At 40.7% G+C, this 17,258-nt stretch overlaps 1 protein-coding gene across 1 annotated transcript in view; it reads left to right on the top strand.

Moving 5' to 3' along the window:
- Nucleotides 1–15,492, top strand: part of SEC62 (SEC62 preprotein translocation factor) — a 269,678-nt gene extending 254,186 nt beyond the window's left edge. The window contains exon 8 of the mRNA XM_085635139.1: nt 12,401–15,492. Coding sequence (XP_085491265.1) covers nt 12,401–12,879 — 479 coding nt within the window. The 3' untranslated portion in view covers nt 12,880–15,492. The remainder of the gene's footprint in view (nt 1–12,400) is intronic.
- Nucleotides 15,493–17,258: the final 1,766 nt, after the last annotated feature.

Genomic DNA, 17,258 nt, shown 5'->3' with positions numbered 1-17,258 from the left:
CTATGATCCTTCATAGGTCATATCTCACCCCCAAGCGGATACACCGCATTTTCCCAGACGCTTCACATTGCTTCCCCCGCTATAAAGGGGACGAGGCGGACTTTCTCCATATGCTGTGGTCCTGCCCGTGTCTCCAGGACTACTGGGAGGGAGTACGGCAATCCCTGAGCGAAGTCACACAGCTCCCTGTACCGGATGACGCCCTGACCTGCCTCATGGGCCTCCGTAGACGCTCGAAGGTCCAGAAGGTACGACTGAGTTTTGTGGACCTAGCCCTCATCTTAGCGATACGAGCTCTCACCATAAGGTCGAAATCCCCTAGATGTCCAGCGGTATCCAGCTGGCAAGATGACATGATTCAATGGGGAAAGGCCGAAGGTGCAGCCCTTCGGAGGGAAGAAGAGAGGGGGCTCCGTAAACAACCCATTTCACTGGAGTGGGAGGCCATGCTGCATGAGTTTGAATCACTTGACTTTTACCCCCACGGGGTACCCCAACCTCATAACACACAGAGCCCATGCGTGACTCTTTCATAGTAGGTTTCAGGACTTAGACTCGTACATTGTACTCCAGTCCCACTGCGGATCCCCTAGTATGGCACTGTTGGCATCCCTCGTTAGATTACAATAGACACCGTAGACACCGAACGACCAGGATCAGGGGGGGTGGGTTAGGGAGGGCGGGGACTTGGTTGAACCTGTTTTTTACGATAAATGGAAATATAACTACTTTGTGATGTACATTTATCTGCCATGACTGCAATGATTTGATATTTACGTTGTCTACTGAGACCATTTATTCTTCGTTTCCTGTTCAATAATAAGGGGAAAATATGGCAGCCTCACTAAACGTATATGTTGTATCCATTATAAATACAAAAAGACTGTCTATTTGTAATTTTCATTGCATCAGCTTTGATATGAAGGTCATTAATAAAGTATGTTGAAACAAAAAAAGATAGCGGGCTTCTTAGGTTTATGAACTTGCTACCAGCACTTTTAAAAACATATCCACTAGGGGTCTTCCCAGTGCTACAATGGAGAGCTTTAGTCGGAAACCAGCAGAAGGTTCCACCTGTTTAGTTGTCCAAATCAATGGTATTGCACTTGCAAACCTGGCAAGTGTAACAACTTAGCGACTCGTGTATTAGACATCCAAATCAAATGTATTATGCTCACTCACAAATCTGTCAACTGTAACAACTTTAGACACAATAAATATAACCAACGGAACCCCAATAGGTATTTTCAGGTTCGGGAGAATGATAATAAGACAATCACAGTACAAAGAAACTGACACTCAATTTGTATTTCTTTTATTATGTTAATAATCAATTTGATCTATCCCACATAATACAATTTGGCAATTCATTTCTCTGATTTATTCTTTTTCTAAATCCTTTATAACAATGTATTTACATCTCAATTGATAGCATGATTTAATCCTTATCAAAATTGATTAGCAAAATGCATTTTATAAAGCCTTTTCAAAATTAATTCCCAGATTTAATTTACCAGATCATGCCCCTACTTACGTATGTTCATTCACATACTCATTTCCTTTCATAGCACTAGATCAAATCATGATCAGGAGCAGCAATTCCCATAGTTCAGTGTGCAGCATTTCATTTCAACTTACCTCACACTCCTGGTCCCAGTCCAGTTAACCTAAAATAAGTGTAACAACTCTGCTAATTGCTTTCAACGAACAACGAAGCCCACCCCCCAACACACACACACACCCCTAGGGCTTGCCCTAATTGAAGAGCACCAGTCCAGTTTGATTCTTTTCAGGAAAACAACATGAGGAAGACTGAAAAGAAATTACATGGAAGTTAACTATACACACCCTAGGATATGAAGTGTTGATGGGCTTCTCACTTTGAATCTCCGATGAGCATGTGCTATTGTAGGGAAGCTAACTGCAATTTCAGGTTGTAAGGATTCCTGAGTCTTTATGATTCCATAGCCATTCAGTCGAAAGAAACAGACTACCTTCATTGACTTTCTTAAGTCTGTGATCTTGTTACTGCACTATTAGAGAGTATGTGCCTCCAGCTCGCCTGCTTCTGGCTCCCAATGCTGCAAAAGCCTACATTGGTTTGGGTGCATCGGAGCCCTTTTGGTGTATCTATTTTAGGACCACAAACTACTGGGTCGCCTCATTTATAGTTCCCCTCTAAAAAACGATCTGAATGAGGAGAGTACTGAGTAGGAAAAGACAGGTAAGAGCAGTTCCTCTAATTGGCCAATTTGGAAGTATAGTAGTAGTTACTATGATCTGAGAAGGGAAATTTCAAATTCAGATCTTGTTGCCCTCACACACCTGTTAGGGTGTCATGCTTCATCATTGGGCGTGCTCCTCGTCGGACCGGCGGTGCAATGTCCGACGGGCCTGGTGGCTTCTTTTTCGGAGGTCTTTTGATCTGAGTACGCCGTTTTGTATGAAGACCATGTGAATGATTATGGAGGGTAATAGCTCCTAAGAATGTGGGGATTCAAGAGAAATTAAAATAGGCCCTGGCCCCTCAATAGTTTTAATAAGGTTAAATAGGGCTGGGACTAAATAAAACCAGGGAGGCTACTTATGTGATGCAAGGTATCGGGGTAGCCTATAGTTGACAAGGGTCAACATGTTTCGTGTCACGGTGCTCAAGATTGAGCGACACTTCTTCAGGACCGTGGGACCAGTAAGGAATTCGTATACCTCAGTTTCCTTATAACGGGGTATTACAGGTCAACCACATACCAACTGGACCTAAGTATGGTTCAGAATAAAAGGCTCCGCCTAAACAGAAGGAGACAAAAATATATGTAGAGGACAAACATAAGCCACACATTCGTAGCTACATCAAAAAATGACGGGTCCATAAGTCAAAATGAGGTGTCTTTTAACTTCTTCAAGGGACCATCAATTCCACCCAACACTAACGAACTTGTTAGAGAGAGGACAATAAAAGAAGTTGTGACTAGTACATAAAAAATACAACCAAGTATACTCAAGCAGTGATATGAAACTCTATTCTCCTTACAATTATCAATATAATCGAGCAGCCAATATACGCAATATATATCTTACCTCAGAGTGAGGGGTTCAAAGCTTCATAGGTAAGGGAGTAGTAACCGGACCACTGGAACGGTCCCTCTAAGGTAAAGAGATAAGCATCGCAAAATATATAACATATACGTGGAATACTCTATCTCTATCAAGAGCGTGAGGTGTGTAGGCTCCAGGTAGTTGGTACGTTACTTGGTATCAGTATGCTCTCTCCTCATAAATAGCTATCTTTAAAAGTGCTATAGGTTGGTACAACTAGTACACTGTGATAGCAGTCAATCCAAGCCACTCGTGTAGTCCTTACGTAATGCACATTATTAGCGGGAGGTGTATTTAGCGGTGTGTTAAATCCCCCTCTAATAGTGCATGATATTGACAGACTACGTCTATTTGTGTGTGATAATAAATAACATGGTGAATAGGTGCCGTAGTGAATAGATGTCCCTTAAGGGTGGCGTGTGGCTGACAAAACAACCCCAAAGGTGGGTTCGTCGTGCTCATATCACCCGCTGTCAGTGTTTCTCGTAACGATTCAAACTGACCTTAACGGCGAGTGCATAGTGCTCGTATCACTCTCCGTACACGTTCCGGTGACGAATCAGTGCCGCCGAAGTTGCGGGCAGAAAACGTAAACAGTAACTTACCCGAACGTTGACGGGGGCAGGCCACAACAGGACGTGTCTACTCCTCACCTGGATATTACCGGTGTTGGATTCACTTCCTGTATATATCCTCGATTCAGTGGCGTAGTCCCGCGAGATTGCGGGAGGCGCCATTTTGTCACACGAGGATTGCCTGACCTTGGGAATCGAACGCTAGACTGAGCTGATCGATATGGGGCATGGAGAATACATATGAAGGATATATTTCTAGACTAATTAGAGTGTAAATCCATATTATCCGCTGGTATATAATACCTACGAAAAGAAACAGGTACTTAGATGTGTTCAATGACTAATTAGTCAGCAGTGAGCCCAGTTGGTGCTCGTAACTGGTATAATAAACCTAATAGGGAAGTGGGTCTTAAGTCTACCACAGTATTCGATGGCGTAGTCTCGCGAGATTGCGAGAGGCGCCATATTGTCACACGAGGATTGCCTGACCTTGGAAATCGAACGCTAGACTGAGCTGATCGATATGGGGCATGGAGAATACATAAGATGAAGAATATATTGCTAGACTAATTAGGGTGTAGATCCATATTTTCCGCTGGTATATAATACCTCCGAAAAGAATTAGGTACCTAGACGTGTTCAATAACTAATAAGTCAGCAGTGAGCCCAGATGGTGCTCGTAACTGGTATAATAAACCTAATAGGGAAGTGGGTCTTCAGTCTTCCACAGTGTTAAGCCCAGATGATACTAGAGACTGTTATGTAGGACCTTATAGGGAAATGGGTTTTTTGGAACCTGTATCATCAACAGTCGCCCTGCATGGAACGTATCTAATCAGAATGTGTTACAAAAACAATCCGGAGTGAGAAATGTAGATGAAATAGGATATATGTGTAAATAACACACAAAGTGGTGTTGTGATGATAGTCAGGGTGCATGAACATAATGATGTATATGTTGGTTCATTAAACATCCAAGAAAATGGGTGGTGTTCTACCAATGAAGTCCATGCATCATAGTCTTGGTAATGGAGATGTCGTGTTTGCAGACCCCTGTAGGTGGGACTATTAGTACATAAGTTCTGTCCATGGGATTTCGTCGTTAAGACCCCTTTCCTGTGTTGATAAGCGAAAAATCCACCTCTGTTCAGTTTCAAAGAGTTTTTCTTGTGACCATGAGGGATTGCTTTCAATCACGGTCCAGTGTAGGTCATTGTGTCCGTGCGGATGAGTGAGATAGTGTGTGCTCAATTTAGTCGTGGATCTCCCACACCGTATATTGCTGCGGTGTTCCATAATTCTTGTCTTCACTGGGCGTGTTGTCATGCCGACGTATCTTAGTTTACAAGGGCAAGTAATTAGATAGACGCAGTTATGGGAGTTGCAGTTTGTATGGTTTTTCTGAATCCAGACTTTTCCTGTTTCAAGAGTGAGTTCTTTAGTTGTCTTTGTAAGATCACACACTCCACATTGTCCGCAAGGGAAGTGTCCACGTACGGGATTCATATCCCACAGGGTCCTTTGTTTTGTTAGTCTTCCTGTCTTGGGACGTGTATGTACTATGATGTCACGTAGATTACTAGTGCGTTTGTTGGCAAATCTTGGAGGGGTTATGGCCACTTTACCCGTATTTAAGATCTTCCAGTTCTTTTTTATAATTTTCTGGATCGTGTTAGATTCTGGTGTGAATGTTGTCACGCATATTAGTGACTCTTCGGTTGATTTGATTTTAGCTTCCAACAAAGATTCTCGGTTGTTGTTTAGTGCGCGCTTGTAAGATCTTTTTACAATAGATGTAGGGTAATCTCGAACCTTGAGTTGGTCACTGAGAGCAGCTGCTTCCTTTTTGTACTCACTGGTTTTTTCGCAATTTCTGCGGAGGCGGAGAAACTGTCCAAAGGGAAGGTTATCTCTTAAGGCCTTAGGATGGTAGCTTCCATATAGTAGTAAGCTATTACGATCTGTTGGTTTTTTAAAAGTCTTAGTTGACAACTCTCCATCTTGTAGGGTTATGGTCAGGTCTAGGAAATGGATCTCTGTGGGTGAGACAGACCGAGTGAATTTTAAATATGGGTCCAGAGAATTAACCCATGTGAAGAATCTGTCACACGTCTCACTTTCGCCTTTCCAAAAAATCAGAATGTCATCTATGTAGCGTTTCCACAGCACTATGTTGTCACTGAAGATGTTATCTGTCATGTGTAGGTGTTCGAAATTAGCTACATAGAGACAGGCCAGACTTGGAGCAAAGGTGCTGCCCATACAAGTACCTTGGGTTTGATGGAAGAACTGGTCTTTAAATTGGAAGTAGTTTTCACACATAGCTATTGTTGCGCACTCCATAATGAACGACACTGGTGTAGTAGAGGTCCAGTCTTCATTAAGAAGCAGATCTTCAATCACTCTAAGGGTTTCGGTTTGAGGTATATTAGTATAGAGTGCCTCTACGTCCAATGTCATTAGAAGATCCACTTGACTGTTAGTGTTGAACTCAGATATTAGATTCAGAACATCCCTGGTGTCCTGTAGGTACGATGGTATACGCTTCACCAGCGGACGAAGAAAATGGTCACAAAATTTGCTGAGAGGCTCTAATACTGAACCGATCCCTGATACTATAGGTCGTCCAGGGGGTGGGTTCTGGCCTTTGTGAATCTTGGGAAGCGTATAAAACGCTGGTACGCGTTGTTGTGAGTTCACAAGGAATGCTGCCTCGTTTTTAGAAATCCAGCCCTGGGTCTCTGCAGATTCCACAATAGATTTAATCCTCGTCATCAGTTTCCCTGTTGGGTCAGATGTTATTCTCTTGTAGTATTTCTCTTGTGAGAGTTGGCGTAGACACTCGTTGTCGTAATCTATGGTGTTCATTAAGACAATCGCACCGCCTTTGTCTGCTGGTTTGATTGTAATGGTGAGGTCTTCATTGAGGGTCTTTATGGCCTCTCTCTCGGCTTTAGGGAAGTTGTCATAGTGTGACCTTGTGGGAATGTTATTCATCTCCTTCAACACTGTTTGTTCAAAAGTTAACACCTCAGGTGGAACCATCCCATCGTGTGGTGTAAATGTTGATGGTGGACGCAGGCCTGAATCCATGGATTCCTGGGGGGTCCTGTCTTGAAAGTAGGCCCTTAGGCGTATCTTCCTAAAGAAGTTGTGGAGTTCTTTGTGTTGGAGAAAGTGGTCCACACGTGGAGTGGGTACAAACCCTAGTCCCCTGTTGAGAACTTTCACTTCAGTAGGTGTTAGGTTTTTTTCTGATAGATTGACCACTAGGTTTTGTTGTTCTTCCTGCTCCTCAGTTCCATTCGTTCTTGTTGTTGGGGAACGGGTTGGTCCTGCCATTGGACTTGTTTCGATTGACCGTCTCGTCTTCTGCCTCTTCCCCTGCCCCGGCCTCTCCCTAAAAAAGGCTGTTGATTTTGATTAAAGTGATACATGGGTGCAGGCATGTGGTACATAGGATTCCATGGTGGTTGTTGACCATAGAAGGGATTCATTGGGTATCCATACATCGGTGGTGGTGGTTGTCCCCAGTTCTTCTTCAGGCTAGAACGGCTTTCATTGCTTGATGTACTGCTATTGGAGTTATAGCGTGGTCTGCTCTCTACTGAACTGCCGTCCGAGGAGTCTTCGCCAGTGGGCGCTTGGTAATCTTCCTTTGTATAGGGATATACTTTCTCCTTGTCAAATTTCTTAATATCTTTCTGCAGTTTCGTGATTTTCTGTCTCATCAGGTGATTCTTGTGATCATCTATTTCAGCATTGATTTCTGACAATCTACTCTTGTAAGCGGTGATGTTAATGGAAGCTTTTAAGTTGTTTTCCGCGATGGTAATTTCAATAAGTAGTTTGTCCGCTAGACGTTTGGCAGTGTTAATAATCAGGATCAACCAGTCCCTGGTGCACTTCCAAGCCACCAGGGACCATTCTTTTCTGAATCCAATATCTTCCAGAAAGATCCTAGGTGCGTTGGTGACCAGTAGGCCATTGGGGGCGATGTTTGCCCTTAGGTATTCTGTCATCATTGCACCGTGAAGTGCAATCTTGGTTTGTAATTTCTTCTGATTTGTGATTGAGTTCCAATCTTCGGTAGTGCTGCAGGAAGGCGTGCTACTGTCAGTCTGTAGTAGCGAGGGAGCTCGTAGAATTTCCGACACCATGTCGTCAGAAAAACTTAGCCCATGATTATCCATGGTAAGGTGTTGGAGGATTCGTAACGTTTGGAATCAAGAGTTCGTATAGACTTGAGACTTAGAGTGAAAGATAGTACAGAGTCACATGTGGGAATAATTCAATAGTGTAGGTAATTATGTCCCTCGGCAATGAAGCCGTGCATAAGCGTGTAATCAAGGAGGGGGGACACGAGAGCTGGATATTTAGAGAGGTCCTGTTCTAATGCTCCCAGTGGTCTACGTAGGAAAAGACAGGTAAGAGCAGTTCCTCTAATTGGCCAATTTGGAAGTATAGTAGTAGTTACTATGATCTGAGAAGGGAAATTTCAAATTCAGATCTTGTTGCCCTCACACACCTGTTAGGGTGTCATGCTTCATCATTGGGCGTGCTCCTCGTCGGACCGGCGGTGCAATGTCCGACGGGCCTGGTGGCTTCTTTTTCGGAGGTCTTTTGATCTGAGTACGCCGTTTTGTATGAAGACCATGTGAATGATTATGGAGGGTAATAGCTCCTAAGAATGTGGGGATTCAAGAGAAATTAAAATAGGCCCTGGCCCCTCAATAGTTTTAATAAGGTTAAATAGGGCTGGGACTAAATAAAACCAGGGAGGCTACTTATGTGATGCAAGGTATCGGGGTAGCCTATAGTTGACAAGGGTCAACATGTTTCGTGTCACGGTGCTCAAGATTGAGCGACACTTCTTCAGGACCGTGGGACCAGTAAGGAATTCGTATACCTCAGTTTCCTTATAACGGGGTATTACAGGTCAACCACATACCAACTGGACCTAAGTATGGTTCAGAATAAAAGGCTCCGCCTAAACAGAAGGAGACAAAAATATATGTAGAGGACAAACATAAGCCACACATTCGTAGCTACATCAAAAAATGACGGGTCCATAAGTCAAAATGAGGTGTCTTTTAACTTCTTCAAGGGACCATCAATTCCACCCAACACTAACGAACTTGTTAGAGAGAGGACAATAAAAGAAGTTGTGACTAGTACATAAAAAATACAACCAAGTATACTCAAGCAGTGATATGAAACTCTATTCTCCTTACAATTATCAATATAATCGAGCAGCCAATATACGCAATATATATCTTACCTCAGAGTGAGGGGTTCAAAGCTTCATAGGTAAGGGAGTAGTAACCGGACCACTGGAACGGTCCCTCTAAGGTAAAGAGATAAGCATCGCAAAATATATAACATATACGTGGAATACTCTATCTCTATCAAGAGCGTGAGGTGTGTAGGCTCCAGGTAGTTGGTACGTTACTTGGTATCAGTATGCTCTCTCCTCATAAATAGCTATCTTTAAAAGTGCTATAGGTTGGTACAACTAGTACACTGTGATAGCAGTCAATCCAAGCCACTCGTGTAGTCCTTACGTAATGCACATTATTAGCGGGAGTAGCCCTCCTCTTATTCCTCATTCAAGTGCAACTCTTTTATTGCCTGGTCTCAGAATGTAATCTGAGACTCAGAGGTAAAGCCTTCTTCATTAGAAAGAGAAGTGCTGGTCTCAATACTCCCAACAAGAATATATATAAATCCTCAACCGCTATTCATGATTATATGCTTGGACTAATAGATGCACCTTGAAGAAAGATTCGTTTTTTTAGTAATATTTCTTTGAAATAATGAACACATGGAGTGCCGCTTTGGACAGGTAAGTATCAATTTTCCCGCTCAGTCCAGTGTGGTTCCTGCTGCCTGAAGCAAGTAATCCCTTTCGAGATGCAATTTACAGTTATGGTGAGATATTTGTGGAATCTTAGCCATCTTCTTAAAAGGAAGTTTGTTGGGACATTGATAAGCTAGTCATCTTCTCAAATTCTTAAATACTATCTATTTTTTCCTATCTTATCGGTGAACAAGTCTTAACTTTAGTACTCTATAATTGTACCAGGTTTCAGACTTTTTCAATATCCTGTAACTGATCTTTTCCATTCCATTAACCATTTTCTAAGATGGCTTTGTCATACAAAATATACTGCAGAAGCTTATGTCCAGATATTGTATTTATACTCTTTACAGTAGACCAACAGGGTGTAGGGATTCACACAAGCTTTGACCTCGACTTTCAAAACAATGGTTGTCATTCACCCTTTTCTCTTCCATCCATATATGGAAGGGTTGATCATGTGCTGTAGTCTAGTATTCACAAAACCTATTCCTCCGTATTCTAGCAACAGTAATGATTCGTGATTCTTATCCTGGCTTTTCCCAACACATTTTTATGAGACATATGGTGGTAGCTACTCATTTGAGCTTAGAATTGATAGTCCTTTCTTCGCTGAGGTGTATCAGGGAGTCTCCGAAATATTCTGAGGTTTGCTGTTCAACCCAAGTTTGTTTTCTAGCCAAGTAAAATTGTGTTGTCTTCTTACATACATTTAACAAAATAACCTGGATAATGTGCTGGGAAGGCCTTCTTCAAAAGGCCTTTATTCCGCCTGTTCTGCTTCTGGATTCCCAGTCATTTGTGGGAATCTTCCTTGTCCGCTAAGCATTGCCGTTGATAATCTACAGTAGTATGTTTTAAAAACATCTGATTCATCAGAGTACAGATGGACCCCACTGACAAGCAAATTGGTATCTGATCATGTCAAGGTAAAAACACCAAATACCTTCCAATAACCGTGAACTTGCCAAACAAATTATTCAGCAGCCAGGAGTTCACATGATTTTGGTAACTCTAACATGATTTGTTTTTATTCTGCCTTAAAGCTTGATCAGGGTTCAGAGGGAAGTTAAAAGTATGTGCATGTATGGTGATTCTGTATACGGATTCCCTGTTCCAGGAAGAGAGACTTGTGTTTTATTTCTGCTGTCAATCACTGTGTTTCAGCATCTGGCACCCGAAACTTTGGCCTGTGACAAGGTCTTACTCAGAACCTGCAATGCACCAGGAACAAGTATAAAACCTAATACCTGTTTGTGTTTAGACTTTGGAAAAACGCTATCAACCAGTATTACTGTAGACAGGACTAACAGTTTTTTAGGTCTCGCCTGACCCAGCGCATGCGCTGGTCTGGCGAGACTTATTGAGAGGGCTCCAAAAAGTGCTACCAGGCCAGCCTAGAGCCACAGTGCATGTGCGCGGGCGCACGCCCCGCGCTTTACCACCATTACTTTCGGTTTCGGGGCCTCACGGCCCCTTTGATGTTTGATCGTGATCGCGATCACTTTCACTTTCGCGGCCGCACGGCCGCTTTGCATAGCCAATAGGGCTCGCTTTTGGGACCTTATAAGTATTTAGTTATGCAACTGTTGCATGGCTAAACACTTATAAGGTCCCAAAGGCGAGACCTATTGGCTATGCCAATGCTTGTTTTAATTTCATGGAAGTCTTGCTTTGTAGGTGGAGCCATGTAGGTCCTATGAGAATTGTGATGAGTGAATTTTACTGTAAGGTGCAGTTGTTAAAACCTATTTCAGAGATTTCCTTATCTTGTGTAACCAAGTTGGAGTGCTCCTTCCTGATTGGGGTGAATTGATTGTGCTTATACAACATTTGAGAACTTGACAATCACTGATATTAAATGGGCACACATGAGGACAACTTTTTGTATGCTGTGACTTCTACAAGAAGAGTGAATTGCACTAGGTCTCTCATGCAGAACCTTAGACAGTGCTTTAATTAGACATTGTCCTTCAATTCACCTTTGTCTTATGAAAGGTTTGTCACTGTACCATTTGAACCTGGAAATATTCCTTCCGACATTCTGAGTCTCACTTCAGATACTGAAAGAACACTCACTCTTAACCCTGAATTCAGGAGGGCATTACACTTGTACTTGGAATATGAAAATACTTGTGTTGCATCTGTAACTCTACCCTTGGAAGCACCCATGGCCACTATAGTTCTTTGGAGGCGGGGGCTTTTAAAATGCTATTCTGTTCTGCAGCTTCACACTTCATGAACAGTCATGCTTAGTCTGTTAATGCAACCTGAGTGTGAAACGTTTTTCTATGGATGCTCTCTGCAAAGCCGCCACTTTGACAAAAAATACAAACGTGAACTTTTCTTCAAGGGTTTATGCACTGTAAGTTGTAAAGCCTGGGCTACGGTTGGCCAAGTAGTGGTAAGGTAAGGATAATCTGACTGGAAAGTGCTTCCCCCTTGTGATCTGTTTTTGCAGAACGTACATCAATCAAAAAAAAGTGACCGTGAATGAAAAAGCATATTGAAGCTACTCAGTGTAGTGACTACGCTCCTCATTGTTCTAAAACCCTCTTTCTTCTGGACAACCTACTATAGGATTGCCATATGAGTAGGGGAAGAGGAGATGGGGGTTTGAGCTCGACTAGCCAACTTTATTTCTTTGCTGTTCAAAACGTTACCCACTGCATTGCTGCCTAGGCCCCTTTTATAAGGCAAAAGGGAGAGAGAAAGTGAACTTGGAGTACAAGAGACAGTGTAATGAGTAAATCCTATTTGATTTCAAATTATTTTGGCCTTTAATATGTCTGATCATGTTAGAAGTTTTACATAAATACTCATTATTGGAATTAATATTTCCTTTTCCTTTGGATTTCATTCCTTTTAGCTCGATGTATACTCTTCCTCATAATTTGGCTCGTAACTGGAGGACGGCATCACTTCTGGTTCTTGCCAAATCTGACTGCAGATGTGGGATTCATTGACTCATTCAGACCCCTGTACACCCATGAATACAAAGGACCGAAAACCGACCTAAAGAAAGAAGAGAAACCAGAGACCAAAAACCAACAGAAACCTGATGGTGAAGAAAAGTCTGACACCGAGAAAAGAGAGGAGGAGGAGAAAAGGCTAGAAGCAGCAGAAGGAGAAGGATCTGGGACAGATGGCTCAGCTGGAGAGAGGCAGTCAGACACGGATAGTGATAGGCGGGAGGATGAGGGTTCCCAGCACAGTAGCGGAAATGGAAATGATTTCGAAATGATAACAAAAGAGGAACTTGATCAGCCAACAGATGAGGAGGACTGTGATGAGGAGGAGGAAGATGAACAAGAAACAAAACCTCCCGATGAAAATCCTACAGTATAGGTTTGGGACTTTAAGATGTGCAATGGTTGGATTTTCTAAGTTGGCTGATCTTGGAAATATACTTGTAAACACAACATTTGTGAATTGTTATGTTTCTTTAAAATTCAGTAAATTTAAGAAGTATAAACATTTTCATTGTCGACCAAGCTCCCAATAATTTATGCAAGTTTACAGTAATTTTAAAATGAGGCTACATAGTAACATAAAATATATTTTCAGTGTTATTAAAATTGTCCACATATATTTTTATTGGTCACCATATATCTCCCTCGTATGCTAATGATTATTTTGAGAATTCTGATTTGCCTTTTCTCCATGAGTCATTATAAAATACAAATTCAGACAGGCCCGCTTAACAGTAAGATAGTGTCATTGTTTTTTTGTTGTTTTTTTACCATCAACCTTGTGAAGGTCCTTAGCTTTGTGGTCATGAGGAACCTTTTTTCTATTCCTGTTGAAATATCTGTGTATTAGAATCAGATGATCAGCCTTTGTATTTAAGTGTACACATTCAAGCTGTCACCTAATATTCAAGTTTCTAATACTGTTGTTGCTTTTTTAGACATAGTGTCTGTAAATCTCACTTCTTAAACCAATTTAGAAGGATTATCTTTTACCATTTGACATTAAATTAGTAGTACATCCTAAAAATGAGTGATGATTGTTAGATCTACTTTAAAAGCAGATAGTATTTTGTAATCTCAAAATACTTATATAGTTTTGCTGATGGACTTGTAAAAACATTTAAGTTTGTATCTTTGACCAAAACTATAATTTTGAACATACGCACTTTCTTCAGTTTTATGTTGCAACATTTACGTATGAATAAAATTCTATTAGCAGCGTTTTTAAGCCAATATTGTGAGATGCTCCCAAAAATAATAGATCTTTTGCTGAAGACATTCATGCTGGTGACAAGTTGACTTTGACAGTTCATGATGTAATCCCATTGATACCAACCTATTTGCACATCATGAGCAAAGCAAATGTGTCATCCACAGAATATATAGTCAACAGCCTAAGTTTCAAATGATGGCTGTTTCACCATATTACAGATGTATTGTGTACATAATTTACAAATAAAACAAACATTTTATTTTATTAGTTATTATTTAGAAGCCTGTTTATCAAAATCTAAATTAGTATGGTTGAATACATGCTAGAGTGTCTCTAGTCTCAAACCCCAGACAGCATCTGTGTGTAACATGAAAATGTTTTCACCTCAGCTGTTGTTTTGTGCCAACATTCCATGTAGTTAAGAAAAATGTAAATGAGTGGCAGGCTTAAGTGTCCCTCATTTTGTTTTGTCAGAAGTTGAAGCAATGTGTGTGTTTGTGGCACCCAAATTGGAAATCTAGGACTTTTGTCAAACACAGATAACACAAAAATCTGTTTCCTTGAAAGGGTGGCCACTGACTAATTTAAAAAATTATTTTTGTGATCTCAAATAAGTTTTTTTGAATTAGCTCAAATTATCAATATATTTCCTGTATTGTAGATAAATATAATGTAATTTGAAAAAACTATCACTGTAAAGGCAATGCTTAGTTTGAAACCGTTCATATCGAATTCCTTCAATTTTGTCTAATAGGGAACTCTAATCAAGTGTTCTCCAACGGAAGCAGAAATCAATAACAGTGAATACTGTTTTACGGATAGCTAATAACAAAATCTGTGATTTGCTTAATCTTCCCCAAAAATTGTCTAGGAAGAAGTTTGTTTTCTTAACTTTGCGGACTTGTATGTTTTATGTGTGGTTGAATACATTTCAAAAAATCTCTGAAATAGAAAATTAATTGCCAGAGCTTTTCAGAATATTTATTGTTTGTTAGTTAGAAATGACAGTTATGTTTTGCACATTTTTAAGTAATTGTAGGAATCTGTTTCGGATTCTAAAATTCCTTGTTAACCTCAAAATTGGGCTCCTTCGGCTTTACGTGCTGGCTTTTACTGTTGTTCCGTGTTGTAGTCTGACATCTGTATGATAGGAACCATTTTTGATGCAAACCTTTCTTTAAAGGCAAATCACCTTTGTAAAGGACCGATCATGTACAGCCCCTCTCCTTCACCACTTTTTGTATAAAAATAGGAGCATTGCTTGTCGTCTGCCATAGAGGTCACGGTCTAGCCCTCTCACCTTCATTATTTGTGCGTTAAGCAACAAATACAAATGCTTTGAAAGCACAAAATCACTCTTTCCACTTTGACTTTGAATGCCTTTATATAAGACTATTTGTCACTGTTCTCTTTGAATTTGAACATGCCTAGGATTTATAAATCTTTCCCTTCTTTGGCCTCTTACAAAAGATAACATGAAATCAAGGCTTGATTTTTCTTGCATCTGATAATCTATAATATTAAATGAACAACGGATTCCTTATCTGATACATGATTTACTCCTAGAAATAGCCGAAGTGTATTATTTCGATACAGAAAAATATATATTTAAATTCACATGTTTAAGCAATGAAAGTGCCCATAATGTAGCAACTCATTCTTCTTTGTTAGTGTTGTATAGAGAGCATAGTATGCACTGCTTTTGTCATGTCAGGCAAATGTAGTAATTCAGCAAGGTTCTATATTTGGGCTGCCACAGTAAATAAACAAAGAATACGTCTCTTGTTTTTATTTACAAAATATATATGTAAAGTCCTATATTTTTGTGATCTTTGTAACACTGGTGCATTGGTGTTAGTGATAGAGATGCAGCAAACAGCCTTCAGCAAGAGTTGAAAATAGAGGGAAAATGCTCTTTCTTCACAGGCCTTCTTGATGTTGGTGGGAATGTGGTATATGTGTGTTATCGAAAATCATGATTGTCAGTTTTTTTTCCTGCAGCATCTCCAAATGAGGTCTATAATATGAGAATATAATGGTTGCAAACTTCAGATTTCCCACTGTGATGCCATTAGGTAGTATTCCATGCAAATAGCATGTAAAATAGCATGTAAAATGTTTGAAGCCAACGGACCATTCATTCATGTTGCTCCTGTGTAGCCCCAGAACCATTCATGCTGACCTGTCTAACGTTTATTTCGCCTTTTTTCTAGCCAGTGTGGATTATCAGATGCCACTCTGGTCAGTACTTAGGCATTTCCTGATGACTTTCAGTCTCTTACTTCTTTGTGGTTGTGTTTTTTTTGTCTGTCAAGCAGATGATTGTTCTTCATCCTTGTATGTTTTGGGGTAATCTGTGACCTGCTGTTTTAGCCCATCATAATAGAATTTGTAGTGTCACTGCGAGTTTCCTTTGACTGTCCCTTAAAGGACTGGACTCGGCCTCAATTAGCTATGAATGGGGAAAGGAGATTCTCTTTGGTGTCATATATTGGAGACACAGGTTTTATGATGGGCTCCTCAGAAGACCAGATTAAGTAAGTAGAATTTTATGTGTCAGCCAGTAACTAGTGTTACCGTAGTGACCTCTCCATTTCAGCTTTGAACCTTCTTCCGTGACATGAAAGCTATCCTTGTCAAATAACTGTTAGACCTTGTATATTCAGGGTAAAAATCACAGGTTCGAAAAGCATTCTCCTGTCACCACATGTGTTACATCATTGCATGCACTCTCCTAGGCTATAACAGGCACTGTGCCAAATCCTTGAATAGAGTTCATCAGGATCCTTTCAAATCCGTGTGTGCTGGTCTTGCTTCAGTTGAAGTTGATAGTATTTCTACCAAATTCGTCATCTGCGAATGATAGAAGCAGTCTGTTGCCCTGTTAAATATTTTGGAAAGATTCTAATTGCAATCTAAATCAGTTTACGCTCTGCTTGGAGAAAGCGCCATAGGGGAAAATGATTTGGTTGTAATCTGTCTGGAGAAGTCTGTGGTTTCACTCTGGATTACTGAATTGGGGAAACAGCCTTTACAACAAGGTTTTTACCACGTTGTGCCTTTACGAAACATTTAAGGTTAGTTGAGGTGTGTGTGTGGTCTCTTCCCACAATGAAAGGTTTTAATATATATATATATATATATATATATATATATATATATATATATATATATATATATATATATATATATATCGAGGCATGTGAGCTGTAGATCACATGCCTTACATACTCCTGCCATCTAGTGTTGGGTCCGGATGTTTGCAAGTTGTTTTTCTTCTAAGAAGTCTTTCCAGTAATAAGGTAGGTGACTTCTCCTTTCAGTGATAGTGCGCATGGGCATCAACCTCATTGTTATTGTTTTTTTACGCCATCGGGTTTGGACGTGTATTGCTGCGCTCCGGTTTGAAACCATTCCTCTGGTTCCCCTCGGTGCTCAGTTCACTTACCCTCAACGGTATTGTTATTCAATCGCGTTCCCATCCTCCGCGTATCGTATCGGTTTAGGAAAATCTCTCGATCGGAAACTTCGTGGAAGACCGT

This window comes from Triturus cristatus, chromosome 11, assembly GCF_964204655.1.
Source record: "Triturus cristatus chromosome 11, aTriCri1.1, whole genome shotgun sequence".
Classification (NCBI taxonomy): domain Eukaryota; kingdom Metazoa; phylum Chordata; class Amphibia; order Caudata; family Salamandridae; genus Triturus; species Triturus cristatus.
The sequence above is the reverse complement of the archived record's forward strand: the minus strand, read 5'-3'. Positions and strand labels throughout refer to the sequence as shown.